We start from the raw sequence: 22,434 nt of genomic DNA, 5'->3' as shown, positions 1-22,434 counted from the left end.
TTGAAAGAGTTCTATCCTTTTCTCATTCACTCTAGTCCCTTGATTTCAACTCATGAAATGTATATATAAGAGAGGGTCAGAGTGCTGAAGGTTCTGCAGAGTTACCTGGGAGCCCTGTTGTGATCCTTAGTAGAAATCTGCCCCAAATGCCAGGCTTACCCCCAGGTCTCTGTCTGCTGCTGGAATCCCTTACTATTTGGCTAACTTACCAGTACCTTTGATATTTGTCTAGCTTCTGATTGTTCTCTGTGATAAGTCACCTTTACCCTGTTCTTGTGGGGTTTTGTTTTGTTTTGTTTTAAGTTTATTCACCAACTTGCAGTATTTTTGTCAAGACCAGAAATCCTGTCTGCACTTACTAAAGGAGTTGGTAGCCTGTGAGACAGTTCCTGGGAGTAAAAGTAAGTCTGACCTAATTGTTATTGGCTGTCAGAATGGTTGGCCTGTGATTCACACGAACAATTACTTGGATGGATATTTGGAAGATATTTTAATTTATGTATATATTTGTGCTATGTGTGGGTATGTGCACTTGAGTACAGGTGCCCATGGATACCAGAAGAAGGCATTGGATCCTTTGGAACTGTTACTACAGGCAGTTGTGAGCCATTTGATGTGCTGAAAGCTGGTCTTCTGCAAAAAACATTACGAAGTTTGAGCCATCTTTCCAGTCCTGTGACTGGGTATTTTTGGGTTTTAGCAGCAAGTATACCTGAGTATAGGTACTTACTTTGAAGCATATCTGATAGTACACAGGTGGCCTCACCCTTGGGGACACTTGGACTAATACATCTGATTGTGCTCTTTAGGATCTTTAGGACATCTTGATATTTTGAGGACCAGCTTTGTCAGGTGTTCTTGGTTGAGTAGAGACTTGGAGCTTGAATTCATTTGAAGCCATTTTTCTTTTCCTGTGATCAGTTTCCTTATATATACTTGCTTGACTTGTCCACCCATGAACCCACCTATTCCCCAACCTGTCCATTTTGCTTTTGAAAGTTATTGTCCCAGCATCATGGGTACAAAGGTCACCCCCCCTCCACACACACACACACACACACACACACACACAAACACAAACACAATAGAAGCTCTGTCTCCATAGACAGGTAGAAAAAAATGAGTAGAGTAACTTTGGGTTGACTAGATAGCTGTTCCAGATAATGCCTCTTTGCTAGAGGTAGAGAATGTGGCTGGGCTGATATCAGACAGCATGGTGCTGAGCTAGAGACCTCTGGTCACATTCAGCTTTCCCTTTTAATCTGTGTTGTTATAAATGGATTTTCCTGCAAATGAATGTATGAAAAGAAATCTTAATTTCCTCCCAAACTTTTTTTTCATTGATTTTATTTTTTTAACATATAAGAAATAAATGTAATAAACCAAATACATGGACAAAAATACAAGAATCATATGATTATCTCAATGGAAGAAAAAAAAAAGAAAAAGTCTTTGATAAGATTCAACATGCATTCTTAATAAAAGCCCTAGAACAAGTAAGACTTGTTCTAGGAAACATATTCCAACATAATAAAGGTTATGTATGACAAACTCATGATCAATATCATCCTAAGTGAATAAAACCATTAATAACTCCCATTAAAATCAGGAATGGGAGAGGACTGCCCACTGTCCCTACTGCTCATCCATAATGTGATTGAAGCATTAGCTGGAACAGTAAGACAAGAGAAGGGATAAAATTGAGAAAATATTAAGTCAAATTATTTTCAGTTGAAGGTTGTATTATATTATCCAAAATTTGACTAGAAAAATTGTAGAAATTATCAATAATTTCAGCAAAGTGTTATGATACATAATTGACTTACAGAATTTACTAGTCTTAATACATATGAGTAACAAGCGGACCCCTCCCCCTACCCCACCCCCCACCGGAGAACTAAACCTCTACAGAAGAGATTGGGATCATTCTTGGTTTTGTTTCTTTTCCTTAGTGAGAGAGAAAGGCCTTGGGATTTGTCTGCCCTCTGTTCTTTTGAAGAGCTGCTTGCTCTGTTCTACTCTCTGAAAATCTGCTCTCCACTCTTAACAAGCAGCTGGAACTCAGTGGAGTGCCTCAGCAGGAACTACAAAGCAATGGCAGTGGCTGTGCAAAACAGATGCTGTTTGCATTAAAATAAAAGACAAACATAATATTTGCATTAATGCAACATTATTTGCATAGACTGGTTTATCCTTACCCAAGAGCTGGTTACTTTTAACTAAGCAATCTTTTGCTGATTATTTTTCACAGAGTTGCTTTTGCATAAGTGTGGCTGATTTCAAAGAAGGGTTCTTGGACATGCAAATGTGTTTGTTGTCCATGATGTGTGTAGAGAATAGTCCATGCCCAGCAGTGATCTTCATCACTTAGGCTTTTGCTCGCTTTTGTTCTCAGGCAGGCTAATGAGCATTGCCTTCTTCAGGGAAGCACTAAACTGCAGAGCTTTGCGGTCCTTTGCCTACTCTCCATGGAAAGCAGCAACCTTGGTGGGCAGTTGGTGTTTCTGCCTTCTGTTTTCAAGGACAGCTACACTTCATTTGATTTATTCAAGAATAAAGAAATTGGCACCAAGGAAAAATGATGGGCTCTTAGAAGTGAAACACAGCCTGCTTCAGCCTTAAAAATGCACTGTTTTTTAGTATCAGAGTAGAAAGGGAAATTTTGTACTAGGGGATTTGTATTTATATAATATATATAATATATATGTATTTATATAAGAAGCTAACAAGCTTCTTAAAAACATGCACACACAACCCTACACTACACTACACCACACCACACCACACCACACCACACCACACACAAGGGAGACAAGTCTTCAGAAACATACTTGTGGTAAAAGTGGTCTTGGTGATTGTGTGAACTTTATGTTATTTCCTGCACAGCTGTGTTTACTACATATTCACTAGTGTTTTACCTTAGCATTGATCATTGCACTCCACCATGGAGATGGTTTCTTCATTGTGAAATAATCCTTTAGTTGTTATTCTGGCCCATAGTTTCTGAATGTTAAATATTTTTAGTTGTAATTATTTTATTCATATAAATTTTCTGACTGTGTGTATACATGTGTGCTGCATGTGCCTGCTCCTTTGGAGGCCAGAAGATGGCATCAGATACCCTGAAACTGTAGGTACAGGTTGTTTTGAGCCACCATGTGAAGGCTAGGAACTGAACCTGCGTCCTCTGCAATAGCAACAAGTGTTCCTAAGTTCTGAGCCATCTCTCGAGCCCCAGTAAACATTTTTTGTTAGTCTGAAAGTGTCTTCCACCTCTCTCTCTCTCTCTCTCTCTCTCTCTCTCTCTCTCTCTCTCTCTCTCTCTCATGAAAGTTTAGCTAGGTACAAAAATGGAGTTAGCTACACCCTTCAGCAGCAGTTTTATCTTTTACTCTTTCCCCTCTACTGCTATTAGAAAGAAGTTTTCTGCCCAGCTATCCTCTCCTTCTCCTACCTCCAAAGATTCCTTTCATATCTTGTCTTCAGAGAGAGGAAGGAATACATTCTTAATCTTAGCCAAAAGACCAAGCATCAACCCGTGTTTTCTTTCTTCATGGGTACCGTGTCTTACTGTCTCAGTGATATATAAATATCTTTCTATGTTGATGTTTAGATATTTTACTGAAAAGTGTCTACATGCACATTTGTACTTGTTTATACTACTTAGGACTTCAGAACTCTAATAATGTTTCTGAATTCTAGAGTATTGTCATTATTAAGTTTTGCATTGTGTGTTTCTTTCGGGTTTTGGTTCAGTAGTTCACACTAGGTCTGTACTGGCTGTTCTTGCTCATTTGCTCATTGCTCATTACTTTTCTTGTTTATTTTTATGCTACATTCCAGTGGTCTAGGTCTGTAGTCGTATTCTTATTTTTTTCTCTCTATATCTAATCTAGCAATTCTAGAAAACTGCGTTCATTCTTCTTAAAAATTTGTATTAAAAACTGCTTTACAGGAGCACCTTTTTTCTAAGTTTCTTTTTTTCATTGTAGTTATTATTCTTTAACTCTTACTATTAGATTTGTATACTTTATTTTACATGAATATTTTGCCTGCACGTATGTGTGTATACCATGCACATGTATGGTATTCATAGAGATCAGAAAAGGGCATGAGATTGCCTGGCACTGGAGTACAGATGGTTGTGTACCAACGTAGGTGCCAGAAACTGAACTGAGACCGATCTGAGAGCAAAAACTGCTAATTGCTGAGCAATCTCATTAGCCCCTTTAATGTTTATTATTGAGTATATAAGCGTATTTTTCTTTTATTGAAAATAGATCAATTTCTCACATAATACATCCTAATTATGGTTTTCCCTTCCATGCCTTCCAGTTCCTCCCTACATCCCTCCTATCCAGATCCACTCCTTTCTGTATCTCATTTTAAAAGAACAGATTAGTAAGGAATAATGACAAAAGATTAAAAATATAACAAAATATATAAGTAAAATATAATAAGATAAAACAAAAACTATCACATCAAGTTGGATGAGACAAATCTACAGAAGGAAAAGAGCCCAAGAGAAGACACAAAATTCAAGACCCATTCTTTTGCACTCAGAAATCCCATAAAAACACTAAACTGGAATACGTAATATACACATACAGTGGACCTGGTGCAGCCCTGTGAATGTTGCTTCAGTCTCTCTGAATTTATGTGACAATTGATCATGTTGATCTAGAGCACCCTTTGAAGTTGCTTGGTCACCATATAGGTCCCATCTCATAGCATGGGCATTAAGTCAAATCGTCTATTGGATGTTTACTCCCACAAATTGTATGCCACCGTCGCCCTACTATATCTTGCAATTAGGACACCATTGATAAATACAATTTTAAGAGAAGTGTAAACCTTAACATGGCAGTATCCAGGCAGATATGATGCAGGAGGAACTGAGAGTTCTAGGTCTTCATCTGAAGGTCACTAGGAGAAGACTGGCTCCCATGTGGTTAGGAGGAGGGTCTCAAAGTCCACCCCCACAGTGACACACTTCCTCCACCAAGGCAACACCTCCTAATAGTGCTTCTCTCTGGGTATATTCAAACCACCACACTTTTAAATATAATTATGTCTTGAAAACTTTTTTAAAGATATAATCATATCAATGTGCTCTGCACTTAAACAAAAATTAAGGAAAGCTTTGTACAAGGCCACAAGGCCCCAGGTTATGGCCTTTCCCCTCTCCTCAAGTCCTCTTTGAGTTGGCTACCACAACTTCTGCTTCTACAGATAGACAGCTGATGTCTAGAGTAGGTAAGATTAGTTCATTCCCAGTGGGCATCAGAGCTGGGGCTGCATCTTTGCTTGAGATAATTGTCCCTGTACCATGTCCCTTGCCTGACTGAAGGTGCCTATATTGAGAGCTGCTGCTTGTAGTTCAAGAGCCTGTGGGTACTGCTGCACTACCCTTTGTAGTCGGTATCCATTACTTGTTACATGGGCTCTGGGGGAACATGCATATCTTATTTCCAAGGTTATTTTCTCCTCCTCTACTTTGAGTAAAACTGACCTGAAACAATGCACCCAGTTACTCCCCATCCCCCAGGGATGGACATGTTCTGGAGCAGAGAGATGAGTGCTGTTTGCAGACCTGGCTAGGTCATTGTCCTATCTGTACACCCATTTATAAATGTCTGATGGATCATGTTGTTCTCTGAGGCAGACCTGGCCCTGAGAGCCAATGTATAGCACCTTCCACAAGACACCTGCCCCTGGTCAGGAGACACTACAGCGTGGCTAAGGCGACCATCCAGACAAAGGTGTTTCTTCTCTGTATTCCTTTGCATCCTTGCTGTCACACACCTGCTGGCTCACTCAGTGCTTGTTGAGCCTCTGGCACACCCAGCTATGTGTTCTGTGCCAGGACCCCCTAAGACTAAGATAGGCCTGCTCTTCCCTTAGACAGTGCCTGCCTGTGGGTGTGCTGTCTTCCATACATGTTCCTCTGTGGACATGCTGTGTGCTTCTTGTTTCTAGAGCTTCTTGGCTATGTGCATACTGCCACTTTCTACATTTATATCTTCCTAGAGAAGATGTCCAGGTGGTAGCCAGTTTGGGGTTCTCTGTGGCTCAGGCATGACCCTTCCCTTTGTTTAGGCCTCTGTGTGATGTCTGAGTGTTTGGGCAGAGAGCGTGTTTTTGTGCTTTGTCCCAGTTGATCTGACTGACCATGTTCTAAAGATAGCACCGTCCTAGACAGTGAGCCTTCCTGGTGATTTGACAAAAGCCAAATGCGCCACCTGTGCCAAGATAGAACTTTGAAGAGCCATGAATATCTGTGATAAGGGCCAGTCTGCCTGCTACCACTTCATATCAGCCAGTCTTAGCTCAGCAGAGGAGGAAGTCCAGCAGGAGGGCAGTTCTGTGACAATGATGTAGGCAGGCACCACATTTGCTAGTGGTCCTGGCTTCTGTAGTGTATTCTTTTCACATCCTGGAAGTTCAGCACCTGCTTATAGGTTGACATGAGCCAGGAGTGAACACTCATTGGTCAGCAAGGAGTTGGTGACACACCAAAGAACATGGGAACATTTGAGACAAGACAAGCTAGTCAGATTGTATTGGTTCAACGAAGAGAAGACCTATCTTTATTCTTGTCTACTCAAGGAAAAAAATGCAAACACATGTAGAAGGAAGGGGAGATTCATACAGTAGCCCCTGCTTCCCTGTCCTTAAGGCCCCGGAATTCTCCGCCATGTCTTCTTCTTACACCTGCCTTACTTCTGTCCAGAGTATTTCAGGCAAATCCCAGATTGCCATCACACTTCCATATGTATGTAACCGTTTTAGAGCCTTCCATGTGAAAGCAATCCAGACCCATAGATACTGTCCTTCAGATACTGAAGGTCGATGGTCCACTGGGGCTGTGCAGCCTGAGCCTCTTTCAGTGTCGAGTGAGACTGAACCCAACTCCCTCTCAGCTCCAAGATCACAGTAGCTAGCTGCCACTAAAGTAGTTAAGGTGAGAGTTGCCCATAGACCAGGAGTGTCTGTCCTTGAGCTGAATTTCCAGCAGACAAAATCCGTTGTCACTGGTGTTCCATGTAATAGCTGTTTTAAAAGCAAACAAAAAGCCCACCTTAGTCACTTTTTCAAAGCAGGATCAAAAAAATGATCCCTGACTGGTTTTCCACCCTCCCCTCCCCTCCCTTCTTTTCCTACCATGGTTTGGAGCTACTTGTGATTCTTAGGGGAAAATCAGCAGGAACACCTCATAGGTTATCCTTGACATTTTAAATGTCTGCCTGACTACCCCAAAGGAAAAATAGCGCTTAGAGAAAGAGAGTCTTTCTTCCATTTTCATTTTCTCTAATAAATACACATAAACTATGTTGGGCATGCCTGAGGAATTCACGACACTTACTCATTAAAGTTTAATTCCTATTAATGGGCAGATGCAAGCTTTATTATAGAACTTTGGTATTTCTCAATAACCTGTGTGGCAAGAAAAAGCAGAACTTAATGGATTGGGGCACTCAAGGCTATTAGTGAAATTCACACAGGGAGGAGCTGGCTTTATTGAAAGCTGAGCCTAGTGTTAGCTGGGCGTGCAGTACTGCCTTGCCTGGAAGGGGCTGTGGAGTAAAGGGATGTGGGGGCTGGGAGCACTCAGCCTCAGCGTAGGAGAGTAGTAGGGTGTAGGTCTGTGTGTGGGTTGGGGACGGGGGCAGGGGTGGGGAATCTGATAGCTGATCATTTCTATCTCTGAGCCATTCATGGCACATTTGTATAAGTTAGCTGAATGGCATAATTGGTGCCAGGAGGATCCAACCAGTGGTCACATGGGTCAGGGCCAAGGGACAATGGCCTTATGATGGACCAAAGGGATGGTATGCTGCCCACTGCACCCAAAGAAATCCAGTAAAGCCACATTAAATACACACAAGGAGTAGAGTTGCCCGTGACTGTACACCGAGCTGCTGGGTGAAGAGGCAGTGAGCAGTGGCAAGGCCTCAAGCCACAGGCTGCAGTTCTTGTGGGCAGACTCCTAGGAGAAGGGGTGGGCTTTCCCTGCTATTCAGTCACACAGCCATTCACATTCCTTCTCTATTCAATACAACAAAGCAGTTTTCGTGATTGTTATTTTTTTTTTGTCCTAGGCTGTAAGAGCTACCCTAAGTTTTTCCAAATTTAATTTCTTTTTATTACATTTTAAAACATTTACTGTGTATGTGTGTGTGCCACATTTGTGCATGTCAGAGGACACTTTGTGGGACTCCTTCCACCATGTGGGTCCCACAGATTGAACTCAGATTGTCAGGTTTACGGGTAGGTGTCTTTACCTACTGAACCATCGTGCTGATCCTAGCCTGTTTATTTTTATTTTTTTAAAGGTTTCCACCACCCAGCTTAAAAAGACACACCTACAACACATGCATCCTTAACTCAGGAATCCCTCACCCCCTCATCAAGTCAAGAGTTTAGTTCAACACCAGCAGCTCTGTATCCCAGGGGTGTTGCAGTTTCTCTCAGAACCACATGGTTCCAGATGTAAAGTGACATTGGGTGCCTCCTGCTGTCCCTTGTGCAGTAAGCCGGGCTGTGTCTGGGTAGCAGTGTCCTTTCAAACCTTTTACAAAGATCCGGGTGGCAGGAACAGATAACAGGAGCAAGGATAGATCTGAGAGGAGTGGGATCATTTCCTGTGTGTGTAGCAAGAGCTGAGCTCTCTAGAGATTGGGGCAGGGAGGACAGCAAGGAAGACAGAGAGAGAATGTCTTCACCCAGATCTCTGAGGGGGTCTGTAGTTACCCTGCTTTAGAGATGAGACATATAGCTCCTGGAGCCCAAGATTGTATACACATGGCAGAGCCCAGCCTGGACCCATATATGTGGGTACCTTTCCAGGTCCTTCATCACTACCTGAGCCCCTGAAGCCATGTAGGCAACATCGGATCTGGCCCTGCACTTGTACCTGTGTGCCTGACTTCTTAGGCCCAGTGCCTGCCACCCTCTGCCCGTGAGGTGCTCCCTGTCAACTCACGTCATCTGAGATGCAGGCGGGGAAGAAAGGGCATGTAACTGTTTGTGTGTGACCTATAAGTAGTGACATTTCCTAGAGGTGACAGAACGGGTAGGGAATCAGAGACATATTTTAACAACAGTAAAATGTACCTCAGTCCACGGGTGGTCAGCACTCACACAGGAAGTTGGCACTTTATGTCTATTAGCTTGATTTTCTGTTGTTGTAACAGAATACTCCAAACTTGGCTAATTTGGATAGAAGGCAATGGGAAAGCTCGGAAACATGTTGCTGGCATCTGGCCATTCTCTGGTAAAGGTACGTTGCTCCATGTAACATGGTGGACATTAGATGTGTAAGCATGACCGGAGAGCTGTCTTTATGGCAACCATGCGTGCTCTTTGTGGGAAAGAAGCCCGTTTTCCTAGAGCAGTGCCTTCTACCACATAGCACAGTTGCCTTGGAAGTCAGGTTTCAACTTATATTTTGAGTAGATATACCATGTTTGTGCTATAGAACTGCCCTTGATACGAGGTGATAGGAATAGCCAGTAATTCACTGTCTAGGTCTTACTCACTGTCTTCCTCTTAAGTCTGCTCATGAGAATGAGGGCAGGGCATGACCTGACAGGTCCTGACAGGGCCGTCAGAACCAAGGAAAGCCTTCGAAGAACCTTAAGAGATACAATCTGTGTTTCATGAGCAACTGCCCACACAGACTGTCTTAAAGTAGGTGCTAAAAGGAGGGGGGACAGTTTACAGAGAATCTGGCCACAAAGATTGTTTTTAAAATGTTCGGTGGCCAGGAAGACTGGATATCATGAAGACTGTGATTATCATGGCTACCCCTTACCTATAAGGTTCCATGTTAGCCATATATTTTAAAACATCTCCAGTAGAAAAGGAATACACCATTCATTATTATAACCATCCCAGCTTTCCCCAGTTCAGTCCCCTACCAAGTACTTTAATGTATTAATTTTCTCTCTTTCTTTTAGAGCCAGAGGGCAGAAGTGTGACCCTAAGCCTGAGAAGAGTCTCCAAGTTTTGACTCCAGAGTAGAAAGGGTTTCAGATCTCACTAACTACTTGTTTGTCTCTAGCCTTTGGCTGTTTTTCTCTTTCTAAAACTTGTCCAATTTGACCAGGTCTTTTTCCTGAGGGAAACAATATTGGCTGTGGTTGAGAAAAAGAATTTCACCAAAGTTGAGGTGAAAGGACGAGTTTCTCTGCCTCTTGATTGATACAGAAGAGTTAAATACGTTGAGCAACCATACCTAATTAGAGATTTGTCTTGGCACACCAGAAACACCAGGCAGCTTCCTTACTAGCATGGTAAAAGCTACCAGTCAGAAACCTACAACAGGTGCTGTGCTTCTTGCCAAAACAGCATTGCCCGGAAGACTAGAGACAGACAGGAGTTTTTGATTACTATCCTTTTGCTGATAGCCCCAGCCTAGTACTGTAAGAGAAAGCAGCACATGGCAGGGGAAGGGAGTTCCGGTTGCACTGTCACTTCCTGTGTGCAGAGCTGGAGAGGAAATGGATAGGTAAGTAGAAGGGGGAAGAGTAGTGAGAGCCAAGGATGCCCCATTGCCAGTGTGCATCAGCTAACTAAAGTGGACATTTACAGTCCTTAAACAACATGAATATTTTTATGTTTTAATATTTTAAATGTTGTAATGAAAATAACAGATATCCAAGAAGACCAAGTAGCTCAAGAGTTTTGACACTGCATACTTTAAAGCAACTCTAGGAGACTTAACAGCATCACAGATGCAGCTGGGCTCTATGTGTGTGTTGGGGAGTGAAGGGGCTTGGGGTGTTTAGATACAGATTCCTGTTAAGCAGTAGGTTGCCTTTGTTCTTCTTCATTCAAATCCAGTATAGGCTAGAGTCTGACTGGGAGTCTGGTCACTGGAAAGTCTGAGATTCTAGGGTTGGGGCTCCCAGCCCTATTCACTGTTTTAGAGTTTAAAGAAAGAGGCAGGAGGGCTAGAAAATGGCTCATAAAATCTCTTTACTAGTGATGTTAAACTTGTTGCAAGGAAGAGGATGATCACTGTTCCAGCCTCATTTCTGTTGCCATGATAAACTGGACTAAGAGCAAGTCTGGGAGAAAGGACTTATTTGGCTTATACTTCTATCACTGAAGAGAAGTCACAGCTAATCACAGCACATCCCCAGTCCAGATCAGAGAGAAATGGATGCATCTGTGCTTGCAGCTAGCTAGCTTCACTTTTAAACAGTCCCAGCCATGAATCCTGATGCCTACATTTAGAGTGGGTCTTCCTCCATCAATTGACTGTCAAAACAGTCCCTCATGGACATTCCCACAGGCCAACCAGATCCAGATAATTCTTCATTAAGACTCTCTATCCATGTGATTATAGGTTGTCAAGATCACAGTTAAGACTAATCTCACAGCCGGACGTAGTGGTGCACACCTTTAATCCCAGCACTTGGGAGGCAGAGGCAGTCGAATTTCTGAGTTCAAGGCCAGCCTGGTCTACAAAGTGAGTTCCAGGACAGCCAGGGCTACACAAAGAAACCCTGTCTTGAAAAACCAAAAACAAAACCAAAAAAAAGACTAATCTCACAGTCAGCCCAACTCTATAGGGCTAGGATGTTTTTGGGCATTGTGCACCTCTTCATATAGGTGTTAATTTTCATCCTTAATAAAAAACAAAAACAAAAACAACTTGAGTGCAAAGACCGTTGGTCCCTCATCCATGAGGTCATGTTTCAAGATGCTCAGTGAAAGCTGAAACCACAGTGGGTGCTTACTCCTCTGCGTGCTGTTTTTCCTACACACGTGTTATCAGTAATAAAGTTGAATTGACAAATCAAGTACATCAAGAGAATAACAGCTAATAATTAGAGCAAACACAACAAAGTGCCCGTGTAAGTTCTCTGTGTGTGATCTTTCAAAACTCTGTCCTATGTACCACTTACATTCTTGGGATGATAGTGAGATGGACCGAGAGGCCTTTTCAGCTTCTCCTTGGTGTGCCAGAATTGCTCACATGACTGTCTTGTGCTTTGTGGCCGGCTGCTATTAAGTGAAACAAGAGTTACTTGGATGTAAGCTTGGCAGTACCATGGCACTTGGTCTGGTAATAGAAACAGCTGCTGAGTAATGAGTAGGCGGCATATCCCCAGAGTGGATCTGCTGGACAAAGTTTGGCTCACAGACTGGGCAGGAGAACTCAAGTTTTCATTTGGTATTCAGAATGTGATTTAAGATGTAAGGGTTTGTTGTTGTTGTTGTTGTTGTATTCAGAATGACATGTAACTTAAGATGTAAGGGATTGTTGTTTGTTTTTTAGAACAAGCTTTTTAATAATTTAGGCCTGAAGTTTCCCCATTCTCTACAGTAGTATCAATGTGAACAATAGGCAGATAGTGTTAGAGCCAAATCAGAGGACATCACCTAGCTGGTGGAAGAGGTAGTGTTCTAGGAAAGGCTGGACCATGTCAGGCTTAAGTTATGACTTATATGTGGAATCCATGTTATCTCATCATTGTACTGTTGTTTTGAGCTGAGACAGCAAATTTGTATGCTCGGTGAGTACATCCTGAACACTAAATGGCATACACAAGTCCTGCATGTGGGCCAAAACTTGGTCATATCACATGATGAAGATATAGACTGTGTCTCTAGCTTGCACTGTTCATCAGCCACTTGGAAATGTGGTAAGTCTCTTTCAGGAGTGCAGTAGGCACTATTGTGTGTCATTCAGAGTCAGAGTCTTTGGGCCCTTAGAGCTCAGGGCAGATACCAACCAATTCAAGCCCTTACTTCAGAAATAGTCTCCATGCCTGCTGGCATACTGTGCCAGGGTTGGAGTGCTGTGAACTGGTCAGCTAATAAACCTGGGCTTTTCCCAGATGGAAAAGAGGAGACTGGTGACATAGAGGAGACTGTTAGAGGCCTTCTGTTGATGCACTGGTGGCAAGAACAGGAAGAGCCCTCAGAGCAAGGCAGGCTGTAACTTTCTATGTGTGTACGTGCATGCATGACTGTATGTGCACACACACACACACACACAGCCTACCCTTTGGAGCATTTTACTGCTTTCTACAATGAATACTTATTTCTTTGCAGAAAGAAAAGGCTTAGGAAGTATTTTCTGCCCCTTGAGATTTCTCTTTTGTGTAGACATAAAGTTCGAGGAGACTATTGTTTACAACCTGTGGTCGGGTGGGTGTCTCAGGTGGCAGTGCTCCTGAGAAGGCCTTCAGTCTCTAAGTGGTAGGGTGATTATTTGTGACTATAAGGTTTGGCAGTGACCTCTCTGTCTTCCTTCTGAAGCCACAGTACTCCACATGGTTCAGTGTGCTTCTTCTGACCACTATGAAAGCTAAGGGAGCTAGAACTAGGATGAGGGTTGTTACTGGAGGGAAGGGAGCTGTCTGACACCCTTGTTTGGTTCTGAACAAGACTGAGAAGCAGTCCCCCTCTGTCTCCTGTGTGATTCAGAGAGCTGTCTGCATGTTGCTGTTTCTCTCCTTTGGAAGCGTATGTTTGGGGATTCCTGGCTTGAGGCTTCTGTCTTCAGAGTTGAAATTCCTCACAGAGATTGACTCCAAATTGGCCATTGTGTGGCCTGGCCTTATCTGTTACCTCCTTGTGTTCTGCTTTGAAATTCTGTCCATGGGAGCTCCATGCCCTCCCTGTGAAGTTACTGTGCATGATGCATGGGTGCTCCTGATGCAGGTCTGCAGTGGAATGCATGTCACTGCAGAACTTAGTACCACCTTTCACATGGTGCTTTTAAAGGAAAGGACTGCTTCTGTGAGGGTTTGTGGGTCTTCTTTCCTTCATGTTTGGCAAACACAGAGGTACCAGGAAGTCTTTTTATCCATCCAGTGCCAGGTGTTGGTGGTTGGTGGATTCTAGTCTCATTCTTGTCTAAGTCAGAACAGCCGATTGTTTCCTGAATATGATCTAAAAGTGAATTTCAAAGAAATGATTATGTAATCTGTAAGTCCAATGGTGCTGGCAAGGCATTCCCCAGGGCTGCTTGGAGTACCCCAGCACCCTGTTTGCTTCTGACTGCCAGGCACAGCTGCTTTGTTTGTGTCAAAGTCCAGACCCTTCATTGTTATCTTGGAAGAGGGGAACTTTTGATCTTAATGCTCGTGGTCTATGCAGAAAAGCCCACTTCTGATAAGCTCAGTGTGGACCAAGTGTGAGTGTGAGCCATGCTAGTTCCACCAGATGCCTTCAGGCAGGAATCCCAGTTCACCATATCTTAACTGGGGGCTGTTTTGATTACTCTACAAAGAGCTTTTCATCTTTTCTGGCAAGTAAAAACAATCTGTGCTGGAATTGAAACTGTCCTCTAAAAGGAGGGGACCATTGCCTGCAGAAAACTTACTGTTCAATTCACCATTTCTGAAGTCAGTGTCTCTTCTGTTTCTCAGATGGACTTTCTGGCCGAGACCAGCCTGTGGAGCTGCTGAATCCTGCCCGTGTGAACCACATGCCCAGCACGGGTAAGTGAATACACTTGTGCTGAGAAGTTCTTCTTTATTGGGGGAGAATGACAGGAGGCGCAGGTCATTTAGAAGTGGAAGTCAGTGTGACATGAGCCGAATGGCATTTCAGGTGTCTTTGGTGCCTGAGCTCCACCTCTCCTTTCCCCACTATTGGCTCTACCCTAGGACACTGAGCAGAAGTAGGAGCAGGGGACTAAATATTTCATGGACACGTCCAGCTTTTAAAGTCTGACTGTTTTGAGAAGTTTTAACTTTCACTTTCCCTCAAGTATAGTTTGCTGAAGTCATTTTGTCTAACACTGCCATAGTTTGGGCGTTTGGAGATAGTTTCCTAGTTCTTGCCCAATGTGGAATGAGATAAGAGTTTCTTACATGCCCTGACGGACTGTGGAAAAAAAGGATAAACAAACATAGTTTCTAAGAAAATCAAAGAAGTAGGCTTTGTGTTCATCTTTCTGCAATGAACAGCGCACCCTGCTCTTTGAGAGTCTAGTGTGAGGATGGGTTGTGGCTTGCAGTGCTGTGGACTGGCCTGACCTGCCTCCCGTCTGCTGCTGTCGCTGTATGAGCTCCTTTGCTGAGTACCTGGGTTTTGTTTTCTTGTTTCTCAGACACAGATGGTAATGCTTTCCTGCAGAGTTCTCACTGAGCTCAAATATATGTGTCAGCTTTTTAGTAGTTCCGTGATAAATGTCATCTCTTAATATCACATTGACTAGCTGAAGATGGAGTAGGATGTTGCAATGAAGCGCCAGCTCAAGAACCAGTGTTTGCCGTGCCCGTCACCCTTGGTTTCCTTCTCTGCTCCAGCATGGTGTATCCAGCAAGGGTTACCACACCTCCTCAACCCCCGTACCATGCTCCCTTAATTTCCTGGCATGTTTAACACATCTTTACAGTATTGAAGGGCAGAGTGTGTGCAGCATGGTTTTACGCCTATGTAGAAGCCTCACAGAACAAATAAGATTGAGCTTAAAAAAACCTTGAAAATTGATGTGAAATATCTTTAATGTTGCATTTTTATACTATACAACAGAAATGTTTTAAGTGTCTCCTTGCGGTTATTAGTTGTGCTGTATTCCTGACCTTACCTATTTTCTGACAAGCTGTGTGTCTCATCTGAGCAGACATCCTTTCACTTGAGTAGGTAAAGTGCTCAGGCAGTCCCTCTCATTGCCAGTCTCATTTCATTTCTAGACCATTCCTTGTCCTGCATTTATGAACACATGAAAGTTCTGGTGATGACACTCAAGCCTTGCTATTTTGTAGCAAGAATTATTAGGGCTGGAAGCTGCCCTGACTGTTTCTTTGCCACCAGCTGCTACTTTGGTGGAGTGCTCAAATTGGAGTTTTTCTTGGGAGTGTAAGACATTCTTTCAAAGAATTCCCCAAAGGCAGCCGGCCCAGACCTCCCCTGAGCCAGTTCAGAGTAGTCCTTCCTCTGCTGCTCTTTGCTTTTGCTGTCCACCACCTGGGCAGTCTCCAGGGGCCCTGTGCGTTCAGGTCCCATTCATTTCCCTCGTTCATTCTGCTTTGGTCTCAGTGTGGACAGAAGCAGAAAAGGACCTGTCCTGAGCCCACCCAGGACACCATCTCCTGCCCTGTTGCATCCTGGCTTCTTCCTCTGGTTGGCCTGCTCCTTGCCTCTGGGTTTCTCCAGCCCAGCCCAGAGGCTTTGCAAAGGTGTGACTAGTAGGAACTGTCACAAATGAGCAAGCCACTGATACAGGAAGATCAATGGACAGGCAAGGATGAGGGAGTCGTGAGAGGTTCTTGGTAGATGGAATCAACAAGGGTGAGGATATCAGGAGCAGCCGAGCAGAAAGATCTGGGGTGTGGGTTACCCAGTATGGAGTAGATTGCCTGGCAGTATCTCTGATGCCTGCCAGCCCTCACCACAGCCCTGTCACCTAACAGAGTAAGCGACTCTCTGAGATGTGAGGTGAGGCAGAGCTGCTTTCCAAGCGACTGACCTCTTAGTTCACTCTATTATGTTGTTGTTGATGTTGGAATGAGGGGAGAGTTACTCTTAGGGTCCTTTCTGGTCATGCAGCTGCCTACTGTCCCTGTTTTCTGTCCCCTTCCTTTCTCTGGGGACATGGTGCTTTCAGCTTTTCTTCCCAGGCATTGTCTGTCTGTCTGTCTGGACTCTGCCTTAAGTGATGACAGTCCTATTCTATGTGGTGAGTTCACTGTCTGTCCATTATAGGAGACATGGATACCCAAAAGCTGGCCAGGCCCTTCAAGGTCTTGGCCACTGTTAGTAGCTTAGACTCCCAATCTTGTTTAACTCCTGTAGTCCACTCTGAGATGGCTGCTGGGAACCAGCATCCTGGGGCAAAAGACCCACATCTCACAGGTAGCCTGCAGCCTCTACTGAGCCTTGCTTCTTCTCTGTGCTTCTTCCTCTGTAGGAAGGAATCTCTGGCTTTTGCCAGTGGCATGAGTAAGGGTAGCCAGGTGGGCTTCACTCTGAGCAGATGACTATTAGCACTTCTGCTTTGTCCCCGGTCCTGGTGCTTCCGTTTTTTGTGCCTCAGAGCACTTTGCAGCTGAACCCACACCATGTTTCCCATGGCTACTTCTGGCTTTTGAGCCAGTCAGTATCTGAAGAAACACCCATGTTCTATCTAACTTCTTGTACACAGGGTGCTTGCCCAACATTGTGTTGGTTTATTTTGCTTGTGTGGGTCTTGTGTCTCTTTAGACAATCCACCTACCACTCTGTGTTCACTGCCATCACTTACTAGAAATGCTGCTAGCTTTGAGTGCACCCTCCTGGTGGTCTGAGCGTCTCCCACCCCCAGCCTAAGCCCTGCCCTTTCTGTTCTGTCCACTTGTTTCCCATGGACTCCTTTACCACCCCAGTGTCCAGGGAGGGAGAACGCAGCCTTCCCTTTTGAGTGGATATGGGGTTGCTGACTTTCCAAGGTGGTTCACTCCTTCCTTCAGTTCTGTGCTGCTCTTGCAGACCAGAAATACTCCTTGTCCACCACAGGATGTCGCATGAGGCAGGGAAACGTATGTGGCTCTTGGGTTTAGAGCTGAACAGACATTCAGGGTGGCTAGAGAACATAACAGGATGGCCTTTCATCTCCACACTCACACACATAGCACACACATGAGTATCTACACATATCAGTACTCCATAGAACCATCACATGCATGCAGTCTCAGAACACTGGGATCCATGGAACTGGGACCACTTGGGTGCACAATACACCCACTTCCTGATACAGAACTTAGAGGTCTGGGATTAAACTAGCTAGGCTGGTAAGCCCATTGTCCCCTTTTCTCCTCTCCCTCACAACAGAATCACATGTATTCACCACCATGACCAGTTTTTTACATGGTTTATGGAGATGAATCTCAGATCCTCAAACCTGCACTGTAAACACTTTACAAACTACTAGGCTGTTCATAACATCTGTGAGCTCTCCCTGCCTCCTCCGTCCATTTCTTAATTTTAAAAAGATTTTTTTTATGTGTAGTGGCCTCAGGAATAACCTCCAGGGTTGTGTCATACAATGGACGGAGAACTAGGCTGCATTTTCCATGGCTATTTGAGAGTTCCAGGCAGCCAGGGCAGGAAGGAAGGGTTTGTTCAATTGTCATTTATGACAGGACTAGTGTGCAAAGGCAATTTCTTGCACTGTGACATCATTTGTGGTCAAAGCACTTTCAGTCTGTGCTTATCAATTTGTATTGTATGTTTTAGGAGTTTTGTATTTCAGGTGAGTCAGCCAGGATATGCAAGAGGATTTTGTCAGCCTTGGCCACCTTAGTTAGACTGGATGGGTGTTAGTGTTCAGTAGCTTTAGCCTTGTGTAATCTTTCCTACTCCCAACACTTGGTTAACTTTAAGGAAGAATTACTTTGGGGCTGTACCCTGTACACCTGGTTGGACCCAACTCAGGTCCTGGTGTTCCTAAGTGACTCCCATGCTGCCATGTGCAACCAGAACCCCAGCACATAGATCATAGATAGGCCTCATGACAAGGGGCTGAGTGTTTGGCCAGAACAGAGAGCAGAAGCAGGCGGCCCTGTCAGGTTGGTAAAGAGTGTGAGGTATACTAGCTCCATCTCACAAAGGGAGCTGTCTTAACCCCCTTTCTCTAGCATCCCTGGCCACACCCCTCCCTCTGTGTTTCCTGCTGGGCTGTGTCTATTGACTGAGAGGAGAGCTAATGGGGACACTAGGTCAGTCTGGCCCTGAGATCTCCACTTTGCCTTCAAAGAGCCCGTTCCTTTCCTATAGATTCCTTGCTCTGTGCTTGTGTGCATTCTCTCATCCCTGGGCTACCTCCCCTGCATTGATTTGGATGTTCTTATTCTCTTGGGTTGATCATTCTGTTCATTTATTTTCATCTTTTCTGTTTGGATGAAAGAGTTTTAGGTCATACCCCTCTGGGTAGGGATGAAATGGCTTTTGATAAGTTATGACTTGTAATATTTAATTTATAAAACATTAATATCAATATTTTGTAAACATGTTTCACAAGGGAGTTATTTTGATGTCTTTTATAGTTCTTTTAAAAAATGATACTTAGATGTTTTTAAAATCTGAAAGTATGAGTTTTTCAGTAGACCTTTGTTAAGATACACAGCATGTTAGAAGTTACTGAACCCTTGAATTTTTAGAGACAGCTTGTCTTATGGTCTGCTTTTTGATACTTGAGTATGTTACTTGTGTAGAATGGAAGAAACGGTCAGAGGTTTTAAGTACCATGGGGAATAAGAGGACAGTGGAGAACGTGAGCCCTAGGTTGCGTCCAGAAGGACTCCAGCTCATTCTTCACTTACTCCTTCCTGTAGGCAGGAGTTACTGCATCCAGGCTCTGTCCTTAGCTTTTGGGATATGTGCATGTGTGATTTAAACAGAGATCCCTGTTTCTGTGGTGCTAGGCTGTGACTAGAGAAACAGTCAAGGCAGAGAGCAGTCAGAGGTAGGAGAGAGGGCAGGGGCAGGGAAGGTGGTTAGAGTTTTCTTGAGAAACTAACATGATTCCAGCATTGTTGGATGGTGTGGAACTGGTTTGGGGGAGACAGGGAGGTGCTAGGCTTTGACAGATACCCTAGTACCAGCAGGCAGGGAAGGTGGGGCAGAAAAGTTGCTGGCCCTGTGATGGCACTTATCACCAGTCACTTACCTATCCTAGGCAGTCAGCCTTTGTGTCCAGGAGAGAGACTCCTGGAAGTTCTGGTTGGTGCCGTGAAGGGGGATGGTAGCCCATCTGGGACAGGGGCATTGGGCATGAAGACCCAATAGAGACCAGTGAAAAACTAGATGGGATAGTGGCACAGCCGATTGGTACAGTGGGAGTAAAGAAAATCATTGGGACTAGAAATCTGGCAGTCAGTGCGATTCTCAGGTGATTCTACACTTGTGAGAGACAGCAGAGTGGAAGCTGGAGTGGGATTAGTATGAAGCACTTGGATGGTGGAGTCATGTTAATCAACTATGTTGGGTAATGTAGATGGGACCTGCCTTGTGGGGTTGTGGATTCAGAAGGCACAGAGGTGAACCTTGGATACAAATGTGGTTTCATTCAAGGTCACCAAAAAGCCTTTGTTCCCAGTCCAGTCTATAGAAGCTATCTGCAAGAGGTAGCAGAACATTCTCTTACCGATTCTCCATGGGCTGAAGCCAAAGAGACTGAGTGCCCACATATGAGGCATCAGGTTCCATAGGTTTCAGGAGGACTTGTTTAAGGCTCAGCTCTGGCAGCTCAGAATAAATGATGACAACTGTTATCTTGTGACAACAACCTTGTCTGTTAAGTGCCTTGTATGTTCTGCTGTGTCAGTTGCAGGAAGTACCTCAATAGGCACAGGTTAGGAAATAGACTGGCAGTCCAAGTCACTTCCCCAAGGTCACTCATTTGTCAGGTGGCTGACTCACAAGCTCCCAGGAGATTCTTCTAGATGCCACCATGTGAACTACCACCACGCCTGCCCAACACATACCAGGTTTCCAGTTGCCTTTTGCACTGTTTCTATCCCCAGGGATCCAGGAAGCCCTTGAAGGATGCTGCATTCCTTTGGCCATCTGAAGTCAGGTGAGGTCAAATGATTTCTAGAAAGCCCAGGCTGAATGTTCTTGCTTCCTCGAGGGGAGGGAGCTGGAGGAGACCCAAACCCCAGCAATACAGCTTTCAATTTGCTCTTATTTCTTCCTTCCACCCCGTGCAATAAGCATCTATTTTTAAATATTTCTGCTGTTCCTGTTGGGTAATAGTGGTTCCTACTGTGGCCCAGCTGTAGGTGAAATGTATAACCAAGTGTTTGGAGGTTGCTAAGAAGGAAATTCCGAAATTCTGTGTTCTTATGTAATATTGACCTTATGTAACTGGAATGGCAAAAACAGTGCAGATTTGGTACCCTTCCCAGACCATTGGGGCTATTTTTAATTTTCCAATAATACCTTTTTATCCATTGAGTCTAGGGTAATCAGACTGCTTTCTAAGTTAGTTTGAGATATATGCTGTTGTAAGCAGGTCCAGTGGTGTTGCAGGTAAGACGTTTCCCCAGGGCCCTCGCTAGACCAACTTTAACACTTACTGGCAAGGACTAAGTTGGCTGTTAACAATTCTAAAGACTTTTCCACCTGTGAGCATGGCTGTGGCCATTGGGTGAGTCAGTAGTCAATAATACAATGCTGGTTTGGATGCTTCTGTATAATTGTTCATTCTTAGAATGTCTCCCAGTAACACCTTGTTTATAATGTCATCACAGCAAAGTCTCCAGTGCGTGATTCTGCCTCCTCCTCATTTCTGGAGGTTCTGCTTCTTTGGTAGTGACACTCACGAATGAAAGTCTGGGGCAGTTTACTATGTTTTGGTGGTAAGTCCTGGTGATACATAGTTTCCAGAAAGTGTTTGTATGCTTCTCTGGTGCTATCACCCACTGCACCAGGCTTTATCTTCAGTTCTTGCTCCATATGTGCTTGCAAGTCTTCTACTTTTATAAGATAGTTTTCTTCTTGGGGAATGCTGAACGAATTAGGAACATTAAAAGAGTTTTCTAAGGAACTTTCAGGAGAGTTCTGAAATCCGCATCAGGGGAAGTCTAACCCTGACTTCAATGTTTAGTAGAGCAGCCCAGATAGCTAGTCATCTCCAGGTGGCCCCTTGTTGATACAGCCAGCATAGCGGGCTTTTTACATGCAAAGCATTGCCTAGCTGTGCAAGGCTCTAGTTTCCCGACCCACTAGTTGCTCTCTTCCAAATAAAATCACACTGTCAGGAATGCAAGAGAGGTACAGTGAGGTGTGGTGGCCCTCATGCCCTGGGTTGGTGTGTCGCTAGGAACCCCTCAAACAGCTAGCTAGAGTTGTGCATAGCCTCTGAAGACGAGAACTGTGTTCTAAAGGATATCCTTGTCAGTAAAGTCTTCTGTGTTGTCAGAAATTCTTGGAAATGATTTGTAAAGACATTTTTGTTCCTTAGATGTCTGCAGCATCGTCAGGACTAAATTTATGTTTGTTGTTTGGTAACCATCTTGAAAAAAAATGCACTTATCAAAATGACTCTCCATCCCTGGCAACTCTAGCCGGCAGGAGAATACTGACAGATGTGGAAGTGACTGCTCTTCTGGTTGAAGGGCTTCTGTGGCCTGTTGTCAACATGCAGGCAGATGAAATTGGAGTTGGAAGGGGGTACACAGAATGATATGACCAGGCATTCCCTGAAGCTTCTGGTCAGCCAAGAGAACCCCAAAACCCCTCCCACCAACCCCTCCCATGTGCTTGCCTTCTGTTTCTTTGTTCTTTTTGTCCCTTGCTTTCATGGAACAAGCAGATACCTGTAGTTTTGTTTGTGGGGCTCTCGTAATTCCTGGGGCTTCCTTAAGAACTTTTTCTTTGGGATCCCTTTGCTTCATTCCTTTTCTCCCTAATACTGCCTCCAGAACTTAGTGGTGCTTCATGAACACTCTTAGTTTTACCCCTCCCCCCAGGTTCTCTTCA

General features: G+C 44.1%; 1 protein-coding gene across 9 annotated transcripts in view; it reads left to right on the top strand.

Moving 5' to 3' along the window:
* Hdac4 (histone deacetylase 4) overlaps nucleotides 1-22,434 on the top strand; it is a 242,442-nt gene that overhangs the window by 102,576 nt on the left and 117,432 nt on the right. For all 9 annotated transcript variants that reach the window (XM_029480595.1, XM_029480619.1, XM_029480601.1 and 6 more), the window contains one exon: nucleotides 14,394-14,465. In XM_029480595.1, coding sequence (XP_029336455.1) covers nucleotides 14,394-14,465 — 72 coding nt within the window. The remainder of the gene's footprint in view (nucleotides 1-14,393; nucleotides 14,466-22,434) is intronic.

Source organism: Mus caroli, chromosome 1, assembly GCF_900094665.2.
Source record: "Mus caroli chromosome 1, CAROLI_EIJ_v1.1, whole genome shotgun sequence".
Lineage (NCBI taxonomy): Eukaryota > Metazoa > Chordata > Mammalia > Rodentia > Muridae > Mus > Mus caroli.
Note: the sequence above shows the minus strand (reverse complement) of the source record. Positions and strands in the feature narration are given on the sequence as shown.